The sequence below is a fragment of the Budorcas taxicolor genome, chromosome 24 (assembly GCF_023091745.1).
Source record: "Budorcas taxicolor isolate Tak-1 chromosome 24, Takin1.1, whole genome shotgun sequence".
In the NCBI taxonomy this organism is placed as follows: Eukaryota; Metazoa; Chordata; class Mammalia; order Artiodactyla; family Bovidae; genus Budorcas; species Budorcas taxicolor.
In genome coordinates, this window is record NC_068933.1 from 32270135 (window position 1) to 32291191 (window position 21057).

Consider the following 21057-nt stretch of genomic DNA (forward strand, 5'->3'; position numbering starts at 1 on the left):
ATATGGGCGGAGACTCTTTCCCCAGACACCTCAGCACAAAGAGCAGAGTTAATTGCCCTGATTCAAGCTTTAGAGAGAGCTAAAGAAAAAAAAAATAACTATCTTTACTGACAGTCGCTATGCTTTTGGCATGGTACACATCCAGGGCCCGATATATCGGGAACGGGGGTTTCTGACAGCTAAAGGAAAAGAGATTAAAAACTTGCCAGAGATCCGTCGACTTCTGGAGGCTGTGCAGTTGCCTCGGGCTGTGTCAATAGTACATGTACCTGGACATTAAAAAGGGGACAGCCCCAGGGCACGAGGAAATCGTGCCGCAGATCTGGCAGCTCGAAAAGCGGCTGATGAAGATTTTATTAATCCGGTGTTGGCGATCGGACTTCCACCCCCAGGTATGGGAACTTTGCCCCCAACCCCTGAGTATTCATCCACAGACCTTGCCTGGATCCAGGAACATCCCAACCTCCAAAAAGGAGAGGATGGATGGTACCGAGACTCCGATGGTTACTTGATACTCCCTGCTCAGTTGGGACGGCAACTGTGTAAGCATCTACACTCGTCTACTCATCTGGGAGAGAAAAAGACTCTGATGCTTTTTCAAACTGCGCGCCTGCGGTTCCCCTGGCACCAAACAACTGTGAAGAACATAGTACATGCTTGTAAGGCATGTCAACAGATGAGGCCAGGAAAGAGGCAACACGCAGGACTGAGGTATCGGGGAGAAGGGCCAGGGCAGCACTGGGAAATAGATTTCACCAAGGTAAGGCCAAGCAAGTATGGTTACCGGTGGTTGTTAGTGTTGGTAGATACCTTCTCAGGGTGGGTAGAAGCTTTTCCTACTAAGGGAAAAACTGCAATGGTAGTGGCTAAAAAGATTTTAGAAGAAATAGTTCCCAGGTTTGGCCTGCCGGTGACTGTTGGCTCTGATAATGGACCTGCTTTTGTGAGCCAAATAGTTCAGGGCCTTGCCCTAGCTCTGGGGACCAAATGAAAATTACATTGTAAATACAGCCCACAGAGCTCGGGGCAAGTTAAAAAATGAATCGGACCCTTAAAAAAAAAAAACTTCAACTAAATTGGCTATAGAGACTGGCGGGGACTGGGTGACTCTCCTTCCCTTCACCCTCTTTCATGCATGTAATACTCCTTATCAGCTTAATCTGACCCCATTTGAAATTCTGTATGGGCGACCTCCCCCTGTATGTCCAATATTTGAAGGAAAACAATTTCCACCTCCTACTTTGGGGCAATTCCAGGAGGCTTTGATGGCTTTGGGCAAAGTGCATTCTCGCGTCTGGAAACTGCTCCGGGAAATACATCAGGGTCAAAACAAGGGGACTATCCCCTCACATAACATCGGCCCCGGAGATTGGGTGTGGGTCAAAAGGCACCACACCAAGGCACTAGAACCTAAATGGAAGGGTCCTTATGTTGTTCTTCTTACCACCCCAACTGCCCTAAAGGTCGACGGTATCGGGCCTTGGGTGCATTGCAACCATATACGCCCAGCTACTTCAGCAGAGCACGAAGACGCTGAAAAAGAATGGGAAGTGTCTCTGCACCCGTCCAACCCCCTGAGGCTGAAACTCCGGCGCGTCGACAGGACCAAGGCAACTCGTCTGGACCATCTTATGGATGACCATGTTACTCTGCTCCGAAGCTGCCAGTGTGAACCCACACCGACCTGTCAAAATCACCTGGAAACTGCAAAATGGACTAACACATGAGATGCTTAACCCCACCACCACAATACATCCACCAAATACTTGGTGGCCAGACTTATACTTTGACCTTAAGCCAGTGGTGAATGTACCCTGGAAGAGGGGCAAGCTCCGGAATCATGCATTCTGGGCATGTCCAGGTGCGCCCAGGCATAACTGGAAGATCTATGGGGGGATACAGGACTCTTATTGTAAATCTTGGGACTGCGTAACTTCTAATGATGGGTCGGAGACTCCAGGGTATAGACGGTGGGATGTAGGAAATCGGGACTTGCTTAACTTCTCATTTGTAGGACCTGTACCTCTATACTCCGATTGGGAAAAGGATCATAACTTTGCCCAGGTAAAAATAGGGTTTAACATTGACAAAGCAAAAAAAAAAAAAAGGCCTGGGTCAACAGGATATCATGGGGGCTTCAGATCAAAACTGATGGGTTCCCATACCGGGAATATTATAATGGGATCATTGTTGTGAGTCAAGTTTTAGAACCGGTACAAATGTATAGTATCAGTCCAAACCCCGTTGAACAGGTCCATGCAACTCTCTACCCGACAACCTCCCTACCTACATCCCAGGGACCAACAAAAGACCCAGAGGCGGGCCCCCTTGCTAAACTTGGACAAACAGATCCACTATAGAAATTAGTAAAGGCAGCTTATGCTACCTTAAATCAAACCCATCCTGAGGCAACTAAATCCTGTTGGTTATGTTACAACTTAATTCCCCCTTATTACGAGGCAGTAGGCCTCAACGCCTCTTACGACCTGGCCAACGGCACCAATCCTCCCCAATGTTGATGGGGAAAACGAAAAGTAGGCCTTACAATGAGAGAGATATGGGGAAAAGAGTTATGTATGGGCAAGGTATTATCAGAGAGGTCTCCACTGTGTGTGTATGTCATTGAGCCTACAGACTTGCCCATAGCCAGGTGGCTAATACCACGGATGGGAGGATGGAGGGTCTGTTCACACACGGGGCTGACTCCATGCTTACACAGCTCAATCTTTGACCCTAAAAAAAAAAAAAAAATTCTGTGTTATGATGGCTGTGATACCAAAGATACTGTATCGACCAGAAAAAGCTGTATATCATTATTGGGCCCACAAATTGACTCTTAATCAACAGAAAAAGAGCTTATAAAGTTAAGAGAGAGCCCATTACTGCCATAACCATAGCAACTATGTTCGATCTGGAAATGGCCGGGGCTGGAACTGGAATAGCAGCTCTGTCCATGCAAAGTCAAAGATTTAACTCTTTAAGAGCGGCCATAGATAAAGACATTACCCGTATAGAACAATCTATTAGTCATTTAGAATCATCTTTAACTTCACTATCTGAAGTGGTCCTGCAAAACAGGAGAGGTTTAGATCTGCTTTTTCTGCAACAAGGAGGACTTTGTGCAGCCCTAGGAGAAGAGTGCTGTTTTTATGCTCATCACACCGGAATAGTCAGGGAATCTATGGCCAAAGTGAGAGAAGGATTAGCCCAACGTGAACATGAGGCTCAACAGGGATGGTTTGAATCTTGGTTTCAACAATCCCCTTGGCTGACTACCTTAATCTCCACCTTGCTAGGACCCCTGCTAGTACTTTTACTAATGCTTACCTTTGGCCCATGTATTATCAATAGACTTGTAGCCTTTGTAAAGGAACGCATAAATACAGTACAGCTGTTTGTGCTTCGACAACAATATCAAACTGTGTCTCAGAACCGAGAGGAAGATTCCTCTATATGATCTAAGGACAGAGGGGAATGTTAGGGACCAAACGACGGGCTCTAGGACCTGAGTCATGTTTACCAGAAAGAGACAGGATATGTGCTCATCCTGCCTGGCCAATCATGTAACGCCAGCTACTCCTGTAACTGAGACAAAGAACTGCCTGTATATAAGCCGCCATACTCCTTTGTTCGGGGCTCTCGACTGATTCTGCTGCATCGGATGAGGCTTGAGCCCTAGCGCGCTAGAAATAAACTTCCCTTCTTGCTTTTGCATTACTGTGGTGGACTTGTTCACTCTCGCGGTTGGACCGGAGATACAGGCTCGGAGCATAACAATAAGAACTGACCATTCAGCCATCAGAGCAGCCACAGTGGTCTTGGACTGCTGGAGGCAGAATCCGAGTCACGTAAGACAGGCAGAAACGACTCTGGGGTGACCGCTGGGGGAGTTAAGCTCACAAGAAGCCCACGGGCCCACCATGCACTTTCACTAGTGACTTTTATCCCTGATCAACTTAAAGTGGGAAACAAAACCTCTCAAAAACAGAAACGAGGGGCATCAGAAAACCAACCACTGACTAACACTCCAACCAGATTCACATACAATACATATGGTGCGCATACTTGCAAGTACCTAGTTAACTGGGGAAATTATACCTAAAAGAGACCTCAACCTAAAATGGATAAATTGGGGCTCTTTTGATATTTCAAAATTGATACTTTTGCACACACAATTAGAAAAGGCTGGCCCGGCTTACTTTGATATCTAGAAGTTGCCAAAACAGGAAATGATAGAGTAACATTTTTGAAGGGAACCAACTTCCCCTATAGTTCAGCAGTAAAGGATTGGCCTGCAATGCAGGAGATCCAGAAGTCATGGTTTCCATCCCCTCATCAAGAAGATCCCCTGGAGGAGGTTAATGACAAAAAAAAATGTAAAACTTGAGAGTTGCAAGTTAAGTTTTATCCGGGGCAAAATGAGGACTGTAGCCCGAGAGGCAGCAGCTCAGATAGCTCTGAGAGACTGCTCCAAAGCAGCAATGGGGGAAAGTCAACATATAAGGTTTTGGTGAAGGAGGAGTTTAATACCATGAAGCACTCATTTTACCAAAGGGTTTTTTTTTTTCTTTTTTTTTTAGTCATGAGGATCTGATGTCACCATGAAGGAATTCAGTGCTTCTCTAGATGTGAGAAGACAAAAGGATTGAGATCATAAAATCTGTTACAAAAAACAGCCAACTATTTAAAGACCTGTCCCACCAGATTCCCTGGAGCACAGAGTGCCTCACTCCACCCTGAACTGCCTCCAGGGTTGTTGAAGGTCAACAGCTGTAGCAGCATGAGGTTCAGTCTCCATAGAGGCAGATGGCAAATGCCTTTGTTGTTCACTCCTTGGCAATGCTCTTCACTTCAGTTCAGTTCAGTCGCTCAGTCGTGTCCGACTCTTTGCGACCCCATGAATCGCAGCACGCCAGGCCTCCCTGTCCATCACCAACTCCCGGAGTTCACTTAAACTCACGTCCATCGAGTCAATGATGCCATCCAGCCATCTCATCCTCTGTTGTCCCCTTCTCCTCCTGCCCCCAATCCCTCCCAGCATCAGAGTCTTTTCCAATGAGTCAACTCTTCTCATGAGGTGGCCAAAGTACTGGAGTTTCAGCTTTAGCATCAGTCCTTCCAAAGAAATCCCAGGGCTGATCTCCTTCAGAATGGACTGGTTGGATCTCCTTACAGTCCAAGGGACTCTCAAGAGTCTTCTCCAACACCACAGTTCAAAAGCATCAATTCTTCGGCGCTCAGCTTTACTTCACAGTCCAACTCTCACATCCATACATGACCACAGGAAAAACCATAGCCTTGACTAGACGGACCTTAGTCGGCAAAGTAATGTCTCTGCTTTTGAATATACTATCTAGGTTGGTCATAACTTTTCTGCCAAGGAGTAAATGTCTTTTAATTTCATGGCTGCAATCACCATCTGCAGTGATTTTGGAGCCCCCAAAAATGAAGTGTGATGCTGTTTCCACTGTTTCCCCATCTATTTCCCATGAAGTGATGAGACCGGATGCCATGATCTTCGTTTTCTGAATGTTGAGCCTTAAGCCACCTTTTTCACTCTCCTCTTTCACTTTCATCTAGAGGCTTTTTAGTTCCTCTTCACTTTCTGCCATAAGGGTGGTGTCATCTGCATATCTGAGGTGATTGATATTTCTCCCGGCAATCTTGATTCCAGCTTGTGTTTCGTCCAGTCCAGTGTTTCTCTTGATGTACTCTGCATAGAAGTTAAATAAGCAGGGTGACAATATACAGCCTTGACGTACTCCTTTTCCTATTTGGAACCAGCCTGTTGTTCCATGTCCAGTTCTAACTGTTGCTTCCTGACCTGCATACAGATTTCTCAAGAGGCAGGTCAGGTGGTCTGGTATTCCCATCTCTTTCAGAATTTTCCACAGTTTGTTGTGATCCATGCAGTCAAAGGCTTTGGCATAGTCAATAAAGCAGAAATAGATGTTTTTCTGGAACTCTCTTGCTTTTTTGATGATCCAGCGGATGTTGGCAATTTGATCTCTGCTTCCTCTGCCTTTTCTAAAACCAGCTTGAACATCAGGGAGTTCACGGTTCACGTATTGCTGAAGCCTGGCTTGGAGAATTTTGAGCATTACTTTACTAGCATGTGAGATGAGTGCAATTGTGCGGTAGTTTGAGCATTCTTTGGCATTGCCTTTCTTTGGTATTGGAATGAAAACTGACCTTTTCCAGTCCTGTGGCCACTGCTGAGTTTTCCAAATTTGCTGGCATATTGTGTGCAGCACTTTCACAGCATCATTTTTCAGGATTTGAAACAGCTCAACTGGAATTTCATCACCTCCACTAACTTTGTTTGTAGTGATGCTTTCTAAGGCCCACTTGACTTCACATTCCAAGATGTCTGGCTCTAGATTAGTGATCACATTATCATGATTATCTGGGTTGTGAAGATCTTTTTTGTACAGTTCTTCCGTGTATTCTTGCCACGTCTTCTTAATATCTTCTGCTGTTGCTAAGTGCCAATTTGTAGTTGACAGGGGCATGGCAACTCACTCCAGTATTCTTGCCTGGAGAATTCCATGGACAAGAGGAGCCCGGTAGGCTACAGTCCATAGGATCACAAAGAGTCAGACATGACTGAGCACGCATGAACCAAGAGAAATTGCTTAAAACTATATCAGAACTAAAAGGGCTGCTAGCACTGACTCTGCCAGGTTGCAGGTCTAGTGAGACTGGAAACCCATGTTTGGCATTTATGCCATTTGACTTTTGATTTCTGGGCATCACTTTACCATCTTTTGGGAACACTCTTGCCACTTGGGTTTTGATTTCTGGGCATCTTTTTGCCTTTTGTTTTATTTAGAGTGTGACTCCTGGCAGGTGAGGTTCTGGTTTGGTTTGGTATGAGCGTGCAAACATCTGGTGCAAACTTCTCGAGCTAATGTGGGAAGCACTTCCTCTAAGGTTCCACACTCCACCTGGGAACCCCTTGGGAAAAAATTTTTTAATGAGTGGTCACCCTAGCCATGATTCAGTGACAAGAAAACTGGCCTAAAAATATTAGCTCTCTATTGACACAGGATAGGAAAATGGACCCAAGTTCCCTTATCTCTAGGGTTTTCTCCTACAATCAACAGCCTGGGGCTGATCAAACTAAGACCCCCATCCCCCCCACTTCCTGAGGACAATCCCTACTGGAACCAATCTGCCCTTGTTATCAGAGCCAATTTGAGCACTCTTTGGTCTAAATGTTGGCTATAAAACTATGACCACACAGTGGGGAGCTTGCTCAAACTCATGTCCATTGAATCAGTGATGCCATCCAACCAGCTCATCCTCTGTCATCCCCTTGTCCTCCTGCCTTCAATCTTTCCCAGCATCAGGGTCTTTTCCAATGAGTCATCAGGTGACTCTTCGCATCAGGTGGCCAAAAAAAAGATGATTTTTGACAGTGTGGTCACAATATTCTTTAGACTCCAGAGAAAGCTTGAAAAACTTATCTCTTGCTCTGAGGTAATAACTCCTTCTATGCCTTGAGACCAGAGCTCTCTGGATCACTTATTTAGACCATCTAATTCCTGAAACCAAAAGAGAAAAAAAGGGAAGGAAGCATTTAAAAAAATTTTTTGTTCCAACTGTTATTCACAACTAGTGAGTTTAATATTGTGATATCTGCTTCATAACTAAGTTCGGAAAACAAAGCTGTGAAATATCTTTTGAATCTATTTGTACGTCTCTTTGCCAACAAAGGTCCGTCTGGTCAAAGTTATGGTTTTTCTAGTAGTCATGTGGATGTGAGAGCTGGGCCATAAAGAAAGCTGAGGGCCAAAGAATTGATGCTTTTGAACTGTGGTGTTAGAGGACTTTCGAGAATCCCTTGGACTGCAAGGAGATCCAACCAGTCAATCCTAAGGGAAATCAGTCCTGAATATTCATTGGAAGGACTGATGCTGAAGCTGAAACTCCAATACTTTGGCCACCTGATGCGATGAACTGACTCATTGGAAAAGGCCCTGATGCTAAGAAAGATTGAAGGCAGGAGGAGAAGGGGATGACAGATGAGATGGTTGGATGGCATCACCGACTTGATGGACATGAGTTTGACCAAGCTCCAGGAGCTGGTGATGGACAGGGAAGCCTAGTGTGCTGCAGTCCATCAGGTAGCAAAGAGTCGGATACTTAACGACTGAACAGCAACAATGAGCTGTTAGATAAACTCTATTAAGAATAATTATGCTTTAGGAATGTCTGTCTAATACAGTCGCTCCAGATTAGGGTAACTTTTATTGACTATGCCAAAGCCTTTGACTGTGTGGATCACAAGAAACTGTGGAAAATTCTGAAAGAGGCAGACCACCTGACCTGCCTCTTGAGAAATCTGTACGCAGGTCAGGAAGCAACAGTTAGAACTGGACATGGAACAACAGACTGGTTCCAAATAGGAAAAGGAGTACATCAAGGCTGTATATTGTCACCCTGCTTATTTAACTTCTATGCAGAGTACATCATGAGAAACACTGGACTGGAAGAAACACAAGCTGGAATCAAGATTGCCGGGAGAAATATCAATCACCTCAGATATGCAGATGACACCACCCTTATGGCAGAAAGTGAAGAGGAACTAAAAAGCCTCTAGATGAAAGTGAAAGAGGAGAGTGAAAAAGGTGGCTTAAAGCTCAACATTCAGAAAACGAAGATCATGGCATCCGGTCTCATCACTTCATGGGAAATAGATGGGGAAACAGTGGAAACAGCATCACACTTCATTTTTGGGGGCTTCAAAAATCACTGCAGATGGTGATTGCAGCCATGAAATTAAAAGACACTTACTCCTTGGCAGAAAAGTTATGACCAACCTAGACAGTATATTCAAAAGCAGAGACATTACTTTGCCGACTAAGGTCCGTCTAGTCAAGGCTATGGTTTTTCCTGTGGTCATGTATGGATGTGAGAGTTGGACTGTGAAGTAAAGCTGAGTGCCGAAGAATTGATGCTTTTGGACTGTGGTGTTGGAGAAGACTCTTGAGAGTCCCTTGGACTGTAAGGAGATCCAACCAGTCCATTCTGAAGGAGATCAGCCCTGGGATTTCTTTGGAAGGACTGATGCTAAAGCTGAAACTCCAGTACTTTGGCCACCTCATGAGAAGAGTTGACTCATTGGAAAAGACTCTGATGCTGGGAGGGTTTGGGGGCAGGAGGAGAAGGGGACAACAGAGGATGAGATGGCTGGATGGCATCATGGACTCAATGGACGTGAGTCTGAGTGAACTCCAGGAGTTGGTGATGGACAGGGAGGCCTGGCATGCTGCGATTCATGGGGTCGCAAAGAGTCGGACACGACTGAGCGACTGAACTGAACTGAACTGACTGTCTAAGGGTTGTGATTGTCAACTAAAAATGATGCACAACTTTAGAGCTACAAGTTGAGTTTTATTTGGGGCAAACTGAGGATTGCAGCCTGGGAGGCAGTACCTCCTCCAATAGCTCTGAGAGACTGTTCCCAAGAGGCAGTGGGGGAAGCTCAATATATAAGATTTTGTTGAAAAGTGAAAGAAAGTGAAAGTGAAGTTGCTCAGTCGTGTAAGTCGCTCAGTCGTGTCCAACTCTGCGACCCCATGGACTTTAGCCCACCAGGCTCCTCCATCCATGGGATTCTCCAGGCAGGAGTACTGGAGTAGGTTGCCATTTCCTTCTCCAGGGGATCTTCTCGACCCAGGGATCGAACCCAGTTCTCCCACATTGTAGGCAGATGCTTTACCATCTGAGCCACCATGGAACTCACTTTACAAAAGATATTCAGCCAGTATCTGTTGTCCTCATGAAGGGATTTAGTGCTTTTCTAGATATGATGAGATGCAAGCAGCTGTTGACCTTCAGCACCCCCTGAGGGAGTTCAGGATAGTGAGGTACTCTGTGCTCCAGGGAATCTGATGGCACAGGTCTTTAGATAGGTGGATATTTTCAGGAACAGGTTTTATGATCCTGATCCTTTCATCTCCTCTTATCTAGAAAAGCATAAAATCCCTTCATGGTGGCATCAGATCCTCCTCACTAGGGGAAAAAACTCTTACAAAGTGATTGCATTGAATTTCCCCTGCACCAAAATCTTATATATTGACCTTCCTCCACTACCTCTTTGGAGCAGTCCCTCAGCTATCTGGGAGAAGGCAATGGCAACCCACTCCTGTGTTCTTGCCTGGAGAATCCCAGGGACGGGGTAGCCCGGGGTAGACCCTCTATGGGGTCGCACAGAGTCGGACATGAGTGAAGCGACAGCAGCAGCAGCAGCAGCTCAGTATCTGAGCTGCCGCCTCCTGGGCACCTCATCTTGCCCCCAATAAATTTGCAACTCTCAACTTGTACATCTTTAGAGGACAAATATATTTTTGTGTGTGCCTATGGCTTTAATTTGCATTTAGCTAGTTACTGCCAGACTTCCCTGATGGCTCAGATGGTAAAACATCCTATAATGTGGGAGACCTGGGTTCAATCCCGGGGTCGGGAAGATCTCCTGGAGAAGGAAATGGCAACCCACTCCAGTATTCTTGCCTAGAAAATCTCATGAACGGAGGAGCCTGGTAGGCTACAGTCCACGGGGTCGCAAAGAGTCGGGACACGACTGAGCGACTTCACTCACTCATTCCAAACATTTAAATTACATACGTGGCTTACAGCGGGCAGCACAGAGTTGAAGGATAACCAGAGGAAAACAGCCATGCATGTAAATCCTGCCGAGTTCTGTAGTAACAGCTTTCTCTCTCTTAACGGTTCCTCCCAAGAATCATCTGAGATAAAAGTCACGTCTCCCCGCTAGAGGAGTAAGACCTTGGTAGCACGCTAGGTTCTCTGCATCCCTCGGGGGCGGCGGGGCGGCGGGCGGCGGCACCCGGAAGGACGCCAGCGGCATCCAAGAGCCTCACACGGCCCCGGCTGCGACCTCCCCAAGATGGCGTCGCTGGGGGCGGGGCTGTCCGCCACACCACCTTCGTCCCACCCCGCGCTGGCGATTGGCTAAAACGACCCGGTGCTTAGTGGTGATTGGGCCTCACGGAAACCCGCGCTGGGCGGGACCGGAAGGGGTCTCTGCCCGGGGTGCGCGGGCCCGGGGCTCCACGTTGGTCCCTGGGGGATGTGGAAAGCTGGCAGCATGTCGGCGGAGCTGGGGATCGGCTTCGCTCTGCGAGCAGTGAACGAGCGCGTGCAGCAGGCGGTGGCGCGGCGGCCGCGGGTGAGGAAGGGGACCGCGCGGGGACTGTGGGCGGCCGCGCCGAGAAAGGGGGACACCTGCGTGGGAACGGGTCGTCACGGTGACGCAGAGGGGTCTCCTGGAGGGGCGGGACCTGCCCGCTGCCTTGGCATTGGCGCAAGCTGCAGAGCCCCCCCAGAAGGCTAGCGAAGGCTAAGGGGGTCCCCCAGTTCCTGTCAGGTTTTCTGAAGGTTAGCGATCCAAGGAAAATGACCAGTCTCTAGGCAACGCGACCATTGTCCATCCCGCTTCGTGGTAGGGGTCAGCAGCCTTGGCAGAGGGGAGAGGGGCCAGGCCTGTATCGAGACTGCAGGAGAAGACGCCCACTACAGGAGCACCCAAAGGAGGCCAGGTCTGCCGGGGATCACGTGTGTGGCAGCGTCTCAGCCGGTAGATTGTTCATAAAGTAAATGTCAGCGCCGCGCCAGCGAAGGAGAGGGTGAATTGACCCGACTTGAGGAGCACCCAGAGCTGCTCTTGCACGTTTGAGGCAGCAGCGAACTGACATCCAATCCCAAGCAGTTTAGGGGGAGATTTTTCCTCCCTTGTTTATATTTAGTCTTCTCTTGGAGTTTGTTTATTTATTTATTTATTCAGAGGTCAGTACCTGCCTCCCTCAAGTGCAAGTTTTACATTGAATGGTGTGGAGTGAGCCAGGCTTGAATGGAGAGAGGTCAAAGTTCTTTGTTCAAGCATTTATGGTGTCAGAGCTCAGAGTGCTGGCCTGGAGACAGAAGACCTGCATTAGCGTAGCCTTTGCTTGGCTCTTAAGTAGATGTTTGCTTCCCTGGTGGCTCAGACGTTAAAGCGTCTGCCTGTAATGCAGGAGACCTGGGTTCGATCCCTGGGTCAGGAAGATCCCCTGGAGAAGGAAGTGGCAACCCACTCCAGTATTCTTGCCTGGAGAATCCCATGGACGGAGGAGCCTGGCGGGCTACAGTCCATGGGGTCGCAAAGAGGCGGACACGACTAAGTGACTTCACTTCACTTCTTAAGTAGATGTTAACCTTGAAAGAAAGTGAAGTCGCTCAGACCAGTCTGACTCTCTGGGACCCCACGGACTGTAGCCCGCCAGGCTCCTCTGTCCATGGAATTTTCCGGGCAAGAATACTGGAATGGATTGCCATTTACTTCTCCAAGGGATCTTCCCAACCCAGGAATCAAACCCCGGTCTCCTTCATTATAGGCGGATGCTTTACCGACTGAGGGAGGGAAGCTTCAGTTTTGCCACTGGTTCATTTCTTTTTTTTTTTTTTTCAATATTTTATTTATTTGGCTGCATCAGGTCTTAGTTGCACCACGAGGATCTTCGTTGTGGCACGCCCTCTTGTCTCTAGTTGTGACGTCGGCTTAATTGCCCCAAGACATGTGGGATCTTAGTTCCCCTATCAGAGATGGAACTTCCATTGGAAGGCAGATTCTTAACCACTGGATCACCAGGGACGCCCCTCTGCCACTGGTTCTGCCACATAAATTGCAGAGTTACCCTAAGGCTGCTTCTGAGAGGCAATATTGTAGACAGTATTGATAACTACCCCAGGATCCCAATGAGTTTCCAGAACTGTTGACCTTGGGGTTTTAGGAGCTTTAAGTGGCCTCCCTTCTAGTCAGAGAGTGATGCCTTTTCTTAACTAAGTGATTCTTAAACCTCCAACCTTGCCATGCAAGAGACTCAGCTGAAGAATTTGTTTTAAAGGAAACTCTCAGACTCCATCCTGAGATTAGGACTCAGTGGGTCAGGAGGGGACCCAGATGATACTGGTAATATTGGTTAAAGACCACACTCCTAGGAGATAAAGCTTTTACTTACCTGCCCAGCTCTCCTGAGAGGGAAAGGTGTTCTGCTAGATGTTTTTTTTAATTTAGTTTTCTTACGTGTATTTATTTTTTGGCCATGTAGTACAGCATGTGAGATCTAAGTTCCCCGACCAGGGATCAAACCCACGCCCCCTGAAAGCACAGACTCTTAACCCCTGGACCACCAGGGTAGTCCCTTCTGCTCTGCTAGATATTAAGGTGGCTAACATATTAGATTTAGATGCCATGCATACAAAAGACATTTCATCAACATTATTTGATACTGATAGCCCTACTGTATTGGAAAAGTGGATCTTATCAAATGCCAAGTAAAGGTCTCTGCCGATCCATCCTACGGGATGCCCTACAGGACTTATTGGGATAATAAGTCCAAACATTGACTCATCTGGCTCTTTTCCTCTTGGCAGGATCTCCCAGCCATCCAGCCCCGGCTAGTTGCGGTCAGCAAAACCAAACCTGCAGACATGGTGATAGAGGCCTACAGTCACGGGCAACGCACTTTCGGGGAGAACTATGTATGTGAGGGCCCTTTTCCTGCCTGTAAGCTGCCCTCAGAAGAGTCAGATGTGCCAGGCTTCTGACTTACTCTATTTTTTACTCTGTAGGTTCAGGAACTGCTTGAAAAAGCATCAAATCCTCAAGTAAGTGGAATCTGAATTCTTTGTATCTAAATCTTGACTGTTTAGTTGGAACATTAGACCCACCTTGGTAGTTGAGTTTCAGAGCAGGAGGTCAGGCTGATGGTAGAAATGCCTGCATTCGCTGTGAGCCCCAAATATTTATCATCTAGACTTTCTCTCTTAAGACCGTTTTCTTCTTTGTGGCTTTTTGAAGATGATGATTTTAGAAGCTTGCTGTAACCTTGGATCCTTTTGAGATTTGAAAGCTTTAGTCAGTTTCTTCTCAAGGGGAGGTATCTGAAAGAAGGGAAGAGTTGACAGAAACAAGGAAGAGAAACAGAAGTCTTCAGTTTTTCTCTAAGTGTCTTTAAGGGCCTGACTGAAGATGCAATAGTGGTTTATCCCTTAGACCAGAAAGGTGAGACAGGAATGTGAGAAGTGTGTGAGCTGGCAAGCCCTCCACAGCCCTCCCTCTGAATTAAACGTGACCACCTCTTTCTCTTCAGATTCTGTCTTCGTGTCCTGAAATCAAATGGCACTTCATTGGCCATCTACAGAAACAGAATGTCAACAAACTGATGGGTGAGATAAAACTCTAAATATGAAGACACAGTTTTTTTCATCATTGTATCACATACAGTCCCTTCTGTGGAAGAGAAAATATTTTAGATTATTCCTCATTTATGCTTTGGGGATTCTTTTGGGAAAGAAATCTTAGTTCTTGATTAAAGGGAAAACATCATGATAAGAACAAAATGAACTCACAGTTGGCTGGGTATTATATACTTGGAAACCTACCCTAGCACACATTGTGCATTTTTGGGGCGGTTTTTGAAATAAGAAGGAATCGAAGCCCATAAATTTTTTTGGCTAGCACGGGAAACACTTTTGTCCTTTTCCTTTTTTTTGTTTGAGGTTCATTTCATTGTGTAATGAACATAATTTCCTTTTTATCTATTTATTTTTGGCTGTGCTGGGCCTTCGTCGCTGCAGGCGGGGTACTCTTCGTTCTGTTGTACCGGCTTCTCACTGCAGTGGCTTCTGGTGTGGCGTACAGGCTCAGCAGTTACGGCTACTATAACCTCACCTCCCTCTCGTTACAGCTGTCCCCAACCTCTCCATGCTGGAGACGGTCGATTCTGTGAAGCTGGCAGACAGAGTGAACAGTGCGTGGCAGAAAAAAGGTTCCCCCGAAAGGTTAAAGGTTATGGTCCAGATAAACACCAGCGGAGAGGAGAGTAAGTGAGCAGACGGGGGGTGGCAGACTTTTTCCCCTTAGGACATGGTGGAGCGCAGGACGGATGGCAGGCCTAAACACCCGATGCAGTAGGTCACAGAAGGAGCTCACAGGGCCGTTAAATAAGCTGTTGTATGTAGGGTCTTGGTGGCACAAGGACCTCCAAACCAGTCCACATCTAATTCTTTAATGCGTTCTTAGTTTCTGAAGAGGCCGGCAGGGGGACTCAAGAAGGGGCTTGTGTGACTTTGATCCTGAAAATTCCTGCAGGTCACCCTCCCTCCCAAAAGAGATTGTGAATTTACATGTGTAATACTTCTCAAACCTTAAAAAATCATGTTTCCATTATTGGGAGAAAATCAAACAAAACTCACTGTGGGCACCAGTCAGGGTGCTTGGGTTAGCAGTGTAGCACAGAAATCAGAGCCTGGGCCTGGAACCAGGCAGACCTGGGGTTTGAGCTCCACCACGCTTCAGTGCTGGAACCTTGAGTGACGTACCTGACCTTCCTACCCTTCATTTTGCTTACCTGCCAGTGATAGCAGAGCGGTAGTTCCGAGGGTGTTGCGAGGCTTGAATGTGGAGATGGAGGTAAAGCTGTTGGTACAGGAGCCTGTGCGTCTTACTTGTTAGCTGTTTGCTAAGAATCCGTGTTTACAGACCAGTCGTTTGCTGATAGAGCTTAGGCTGAAGGAACAGGCCTGGGGCCTAGAGTCAGGCTGCCGGGATCCACATCCCAGTTCTGTACTTCCTGGCCCTGTGGCCTCGAGAAAGGCCCTTAGCCTCCCGGAGCCTCAGTCTCCTCTTTTTTTAGAATGGAGAGAGTGAGAGCACTTATTTCACAGAGCTGCTGCATTAAAGAAAAAAACTGTAGGGACTTGGCGTGTGTGCCTGGTACGTAAACATTCATTAAATCTTAACAATCAGCATTATCTGTACATGCACCTAGATTATACATTACTTTATCCTGATAGGTAAACCTGAAACGGATTCCTGATGGAGTCCATTACAGCATTTCTTGATCAATGGCTATCATTTGCCCTAATTAAAGATTGGAGTGTTACTAGCATCTCTCTTTGTTAAATGAGGGAGGGACAGAATCTGTCCTCATACCTGCATAACAAGTAATGTTTTGCCACAGGCTCCTTCTCTGGTTTTTTAATGAACAAGATCAGGTAAATTTTGCGAAGTTCTAGTCAAAACTGTATGATACATACTTCATTTTTATTTGTTTTTACAATTCCACTAATAATGAAACTGTAGAAGTGCCAGATTTTGAAAAATAATTCTCTGGTTTATCTGGCGTTTGGGCAGTGTGAGTCTTCTTGGTGTTTTTTTTGTTCTTCTTTTTAAATGTTTTGGCTCCACTGCATACCCAACATGCAGAATCTTAGTTCCCTGACCAGGGATATCAAACCCGATGGCTCCCCGCCCCACCCTCACACTGAAAGCACATAATCTTAACCACTGAACCGCCAGGAAAGTTCCAGATATTTTTTTTCTTTCTATTTTAAGAAAAGCAGTGTTTTGGGTTTGTTTTTTCCCTTTTCCCTCCACTCTATCTGTGCTCAGATGCTGAGACAGAATAAAGAGAATCCAGTTTATAGCTCTTCCCTTGAGACACTCAGGACCGGGTCAGAAGGGGAGCAACACAGTCAGACACCTCAGTGTAAAGTCACCATTTCAGTCCTGAGGACAAGTTCTCCAAGAAGTCCTCTTGCCTGAGAGTCGCCTCCCCTGTCCTGGGGAGGGGTGTTCCTCTGGCTTCCTAGAGCCTCTCGGTCTTCTGTCTTTTGTGAAGGCAAACATGGCCTGCCCCCTGCAGAGACGGCGGCCCTGGTGGAGCACATCAACGCCAAGTGCCCCAGACTGGAGTTCGTGGGGCTGATGACCATCGGGAGCTTCGGGCACGATCTCAGTCAAGGACCGAACCCGGACTTCCAGGTACTCGGCCTGGGTGGGGGGCGCTGCTCACGTCCGCTGAGGGTACCCGGGGCTGGCTGCTGCCATCAGCCCCACAGGCTTTCCAGACGCCTCTTGCCATGCTACTTCATAACCCGCTTCTTAAACTCCTCATACGGAAAACGGGGACAGGTCCCCCGAACCCCCACAGACCCTTCACTCAGTCTGAACCTGCCTGACACACGGTCTCCAGAGAAAAGGAGTTCCAGCTTCCTCTCCAACGAGTGACAGTTTCTTGAAAGAAGGAGAGTTCACTACAAACCCTTTCAGTGACTTGTGATTTTGACAGGCCTCAAAGCCATGAGGAATAAAGAAGTAGTCTCTGTCAGAGGTGTTGAGATTCAGCTCCTCTCCACCATCCTCGGAGAAGGCAGGAGTAAAACGGCATCACACTTGTCTCCCCATCAGGTGTTGCTGTCCCTCCGGGAGGAGCTGTGCAGGAAGCTGGGCGCCGCCCCCGAGCAGGTGGAGCTGAGCATGGGCATGTCCGTGGACTTCCAGCACGCGGTGAGTATCTCCCGGGCGCCCTCGGGTGCCTGCAGGACAGGTCCAAAGGCAACGCCTCGCCGTCGCGTCAAGGCACACGCAGCAGTGTCTCTCACCTATGCTGACGTCCCCGGCCCCTTCTTTTTTTCAAATGAACTGTATAGAAATTATAGCTTGACCCCTCATTAAAAACAAACAAAATACCACAACTCAGTTTAATTCCCTAAGTGGGATCTAAAGGAAAATCGAAAGAAGTTAAACTGCAGCTTTTTAAAAAGGCGTTTCCCTGTGTTCATGCTTGGGCGTGGTCATATGACACCGAGTCCTGACAAAGTGTCTGATCGTGCGCATAGATCCCCCAGGATGCAGCAGCTCTGAGCACACTGGTAGATGTGCTGTGTTAGCAACTCACATACACGATCTTCCAGAGCGGAGGCTAATTTGATCAAGTTCCAAGAACCACACTGTAAAACCTTCCTCTGGATCTATAGTAGTCGCACAATTGGAAGATAGAGTATATTAACATGATGCAAAAATGGTTGGTGTTTCTACATAAAATGGAATTCGATCCTTTGCTCGCTAACTCACAGGGAGGCTTGCTCATCTCTGAAACCCCAGCATGTGAGAAGGGCGTGTGGGCCACAAGACGGCTCTCTGTCATGCTGCTGTGTCCTGCACGGCTGCCACCCCTGTCACCCAGCCCACTAAGTGCCAGTCGCCTTCCTCAGTCTCTGCAGAAGCAGAGGGAATCCTTACCTACTTCGTAAACACCCCTTAGGCTGGACCACTGCCCTACAGTCCTTCAGCTGCATTGTCGTATGAGACACAGCTTCAGGATCTGCTGCACCTCATTTTTTTAAACGTAGCCCCTCCTTCTTCCCCCACAGATTGAAGTGGGATCTACCAACGTCCGCATCGGAAGCACCATTTTTGGAGAGCGAGATTACTCCAAGAAAGCAGCCCCGGACAAGCCCACCGCAGAGCTGAAGGCCCCGGAGGTGGCGGCCCAGGCACACTGACCTGAAGCCGGATCCAGGAATCCGGGTCCTCCCACGGGCCCCGAGTCACCGCATCTCCACGCCCTCCTGGGGACCTGGCGAGAGCATGCCCAGGGTGATGTGTGTGGATGGAAAGCGTCTTACTTAGTGTCTGACACAGGAAGCTCGCTGCAAGCAGTGGCTTTGGACTAGATTTGAGGAATCCAGATGTTCCTGCAGATTCCAGGCCACAGCCAGGAGTTGAGTTCAAACTTGAACTTTGCCCAGGAATGCGTTTCCTAGGTGTTGCCTGTAATTGCCACAGTTAGAGGGATTCCCACTCGTCATCCACTTGGATAGAAAATCCCTGTTGCCATCTCCATACAGACCCCACAGAGCAGTCGCCTCTGCCACACTGGAGCAGCATGGCCTCTGTCACCCCAGTTTCCATCCCACCCAGTTAACATTGGTCTCCACTCCAGATGGCAGTTCGGGTAACTTCAGGACCCAGCTCAAGTTAACCCTGCACACCCACATTGTGGCCGATGAGAGTTGTGTCATCCATCAACCACCCTGTGACCCTGAAAATTACAGGGCAACTACCATGAGCGGGCCTTGGGCCTTCCTACCATCCCCTCCAGAGACAGGACATTGAGCTTTTACCCAGGGCCCTGTGGTGATGAGAGTCCAATGATACGACTTTTCCCCCACCGCGGTCCTTGCTGTGGTGATTTCACATCAAACACCAGTGGATCTCCAGTAGTTCCCCAGAGATTAAAGATTTCCCCCAAAGCCAGTTCAGGCTCACAGTTTCACAAGACTTGGCTTTGAGGGTCCTACTCCTGGGAGTACTTTTTAGGCGCATTTATAGCTTCCCCTCCTGACGGTATTTATAAGCCAGGATTTTGCAACTCTAGATTGTCAATAGAGTAGCTAGCTCTTCAAAACCCAGAAAGCACAATTCTCGGGCAGTCTCGACAAACAGCTGTAGTCTGGGTCGTTGTTTGTTTTCTAGGTGGGTTTTTCTTATTTATTCAAACCCCAGTCTTTTATTGTATGAAAACTCCCATGATGCTGCTGCCGAATGCAATTTTGTAAAACTGAAACCATTACAATTCCTATACTGTTTCAATCAAAGCTCTCGTGTGATAATTCAGCATCTATTAAATAAAAGTATGAGTTTAAATTACACCTGTGCTAATTACAAAGCAATTAAAAGGTTTATTTTCTACGATCTGGTGTAGTGAGTGAGTCTTAACAGGAGGGGGCATTGGACCCAACTGGAAGCCACCACACCCATCCTGGCATTGCACAGCTTGTGAGGAGGGTGCGCCTTAGGCCAAAGTTCAGTCACTCAGTCGTGTCTGACTCTCTGACCCCATGGACTGCGGCACGCCAGGCTTCCCTGTCCACCAACTCCTGGAGCTTGCTCAAACTCATGTCCGTTGAGTTGGTGATACCATCCAACCATCTCATCCTCTGTCATCCTCTTCTCCAACCCTCAATCTTTCCCAGCATCAGGGTGTTTTCCAATGAGTCGGTTCTTCTCATCAGGTGGCCAAAGTACTGGAGCTTCAGCTTCAGTGTCAGTCTTTCCAATAAATATCCAGAACTAATTTCCTTTAGGATTGGTTGGATATCTTAGAAGTTCAAGGGACTCTCAAGAGTCACAGATGCAGCCAAAGCCACACTGCAGATAAAAGGAGGGATTCTGAAGTTCAAGGCCAAAGCCTTTGACTGTGTAGATCACAATAAACTGGAAAATTCTGAAAGAGATAGCAATACCAGACCACCTGACCTGCCTCTTGAGAAACCTGTATGCAGGTCAGGAAGCAACAGTTAGAACTGGACATGGAAAAACTGACTGGTTCCAAATAGGAAAAGGAGTACATCAAGGCTGTGTATTGTCACCCTGCTTATTTAACTTCTATGCAGAGTGTATCATGAGAAACGCTGGGCTGGAAGAAGCACAAGCTGGAATCAAGATTGCCAGGAGAAATATCAATAACCTCAGATATGCAGATGATACCACCCTTATGGCAGAAAGTGAAGAAGAACTAAAAAGCCTCTTGAAAGTGAAAAAGGAGAGCGAAAAAGTTGGCTTAAAACTCAACATTCAGAAAACTAAGATCATGGCATTCAGTCTCATCACTTCATGGGAAATAGATGGGGAAACAGTGGCTGACTTTATTTTTCTGGGCTCCAAAATCACTGCAGATGGTGATTGCAGCCATGAAATTAAAAGACGCTTACTCCTTGGAAGGAAAGTTTTGACCAACCTAGACAACATATTAAAAAGCAGAGATATTACTTTGCCAACAGAGGTCCGTCTAGTCAAGGCTATGGTTTTTCCAGTGGTCATGTATGGATGTGAGAGTTGGACTATAAAGAAAGCTGAGTGCCAAAGAATTGATGCTTTTGAACTGTGGTGTTGGAGTAGACTCTTGAGAGTCCCTTGGACTGCAAGGAGATCCAACCAGTCCATCAAGGAGATCAGTCCTGGGTGTTCATTGGAAGGACTGATGCTGAGGCTGAAACTCTAATACTTTGGCCACCTGATGCGGAGAGCTGACTCATTGGAAAAGACCCTGATGTTGGGAGGATTGGGAGCAGGAGGAGAAGGGGACAACAGAGGATGAGATGGCGGGATGGCATCACCGACTCAATGGACATGGGTTTGGGTGGACTCGGGGAGTTGGTGATGGACAGGGAGGCCTGGTGTGCCGTGGTTCATGAGTTTGC

General features: G+C 47.3%; 1 protein-coding gene across 2 annotated transcripts; it reads left to right on the plus strand.

The window, feature by feature from the left end:
* Positions 1 to 11048: 11048 nt before the first annotated feature.
* Positions 11049 to 19501, plus strand: PLPBP (pyridoxal phosphate binding protein). 2 transcript variants are annotated; one of them, XM_052661369.1, is made up of 8 exons: positions 11049 to 11197; positions 13441 to 13548; positions 13639 to 13674; positions 14160 to 14235; positions 14757 to 14891; positions 16692 to 16834; positions 17261 to 17359; positions 18226 to 19501. In XM_052661369.1, exons 1-8 carry the CDS (start codon positions 11099 to 11101, stop codon positions 18355 to 18357), a joined length of 828 nt encoding a protein of 275 aa, XP_052517329.1. In that variant the 5' UTR covers positions 11049 to 11098; the 3' UTR covers positions 18358 to 19501. The 2 variants fall into 2 exon arrangements, with proteins under 2 accessions (XP_052517329.1, XP_052517330.1); XM_052661370.1 differs by having other exon boundaries at positions 16716 to 16834.
* Positions 19502 to 21057: the final 1556 nt, after the last annotated feature.

What these genes read in the sequence shown, in the direction of transcription:
- PLPBP (XM_052661369.1), top strand. Translation starts at nt 11,099, where the DNA reads ATGTGGAAAGCTGGCAGCATGTCGGCGGAGCTGGGGATCGGCTTCGCT. An exon ending in AAAAAGCATCAAATCCTCAA is followed by an intron (nt 13,675 to 14,159) that starts GTAAGTGGAATC and finishes CTTTCTCTTCAG; the next exon opens with ATTCTGTCTTCGTGTCCTGA. An exon ending in CCGTGGACTTCCAGCACGCG is followed by an intron (nt 17,360 to 18,225) that starts GTGAGTATCTCC and finishes CTTCCCCCACAG; the next exon opens with ATTGAAGTGGGATCTACCAA.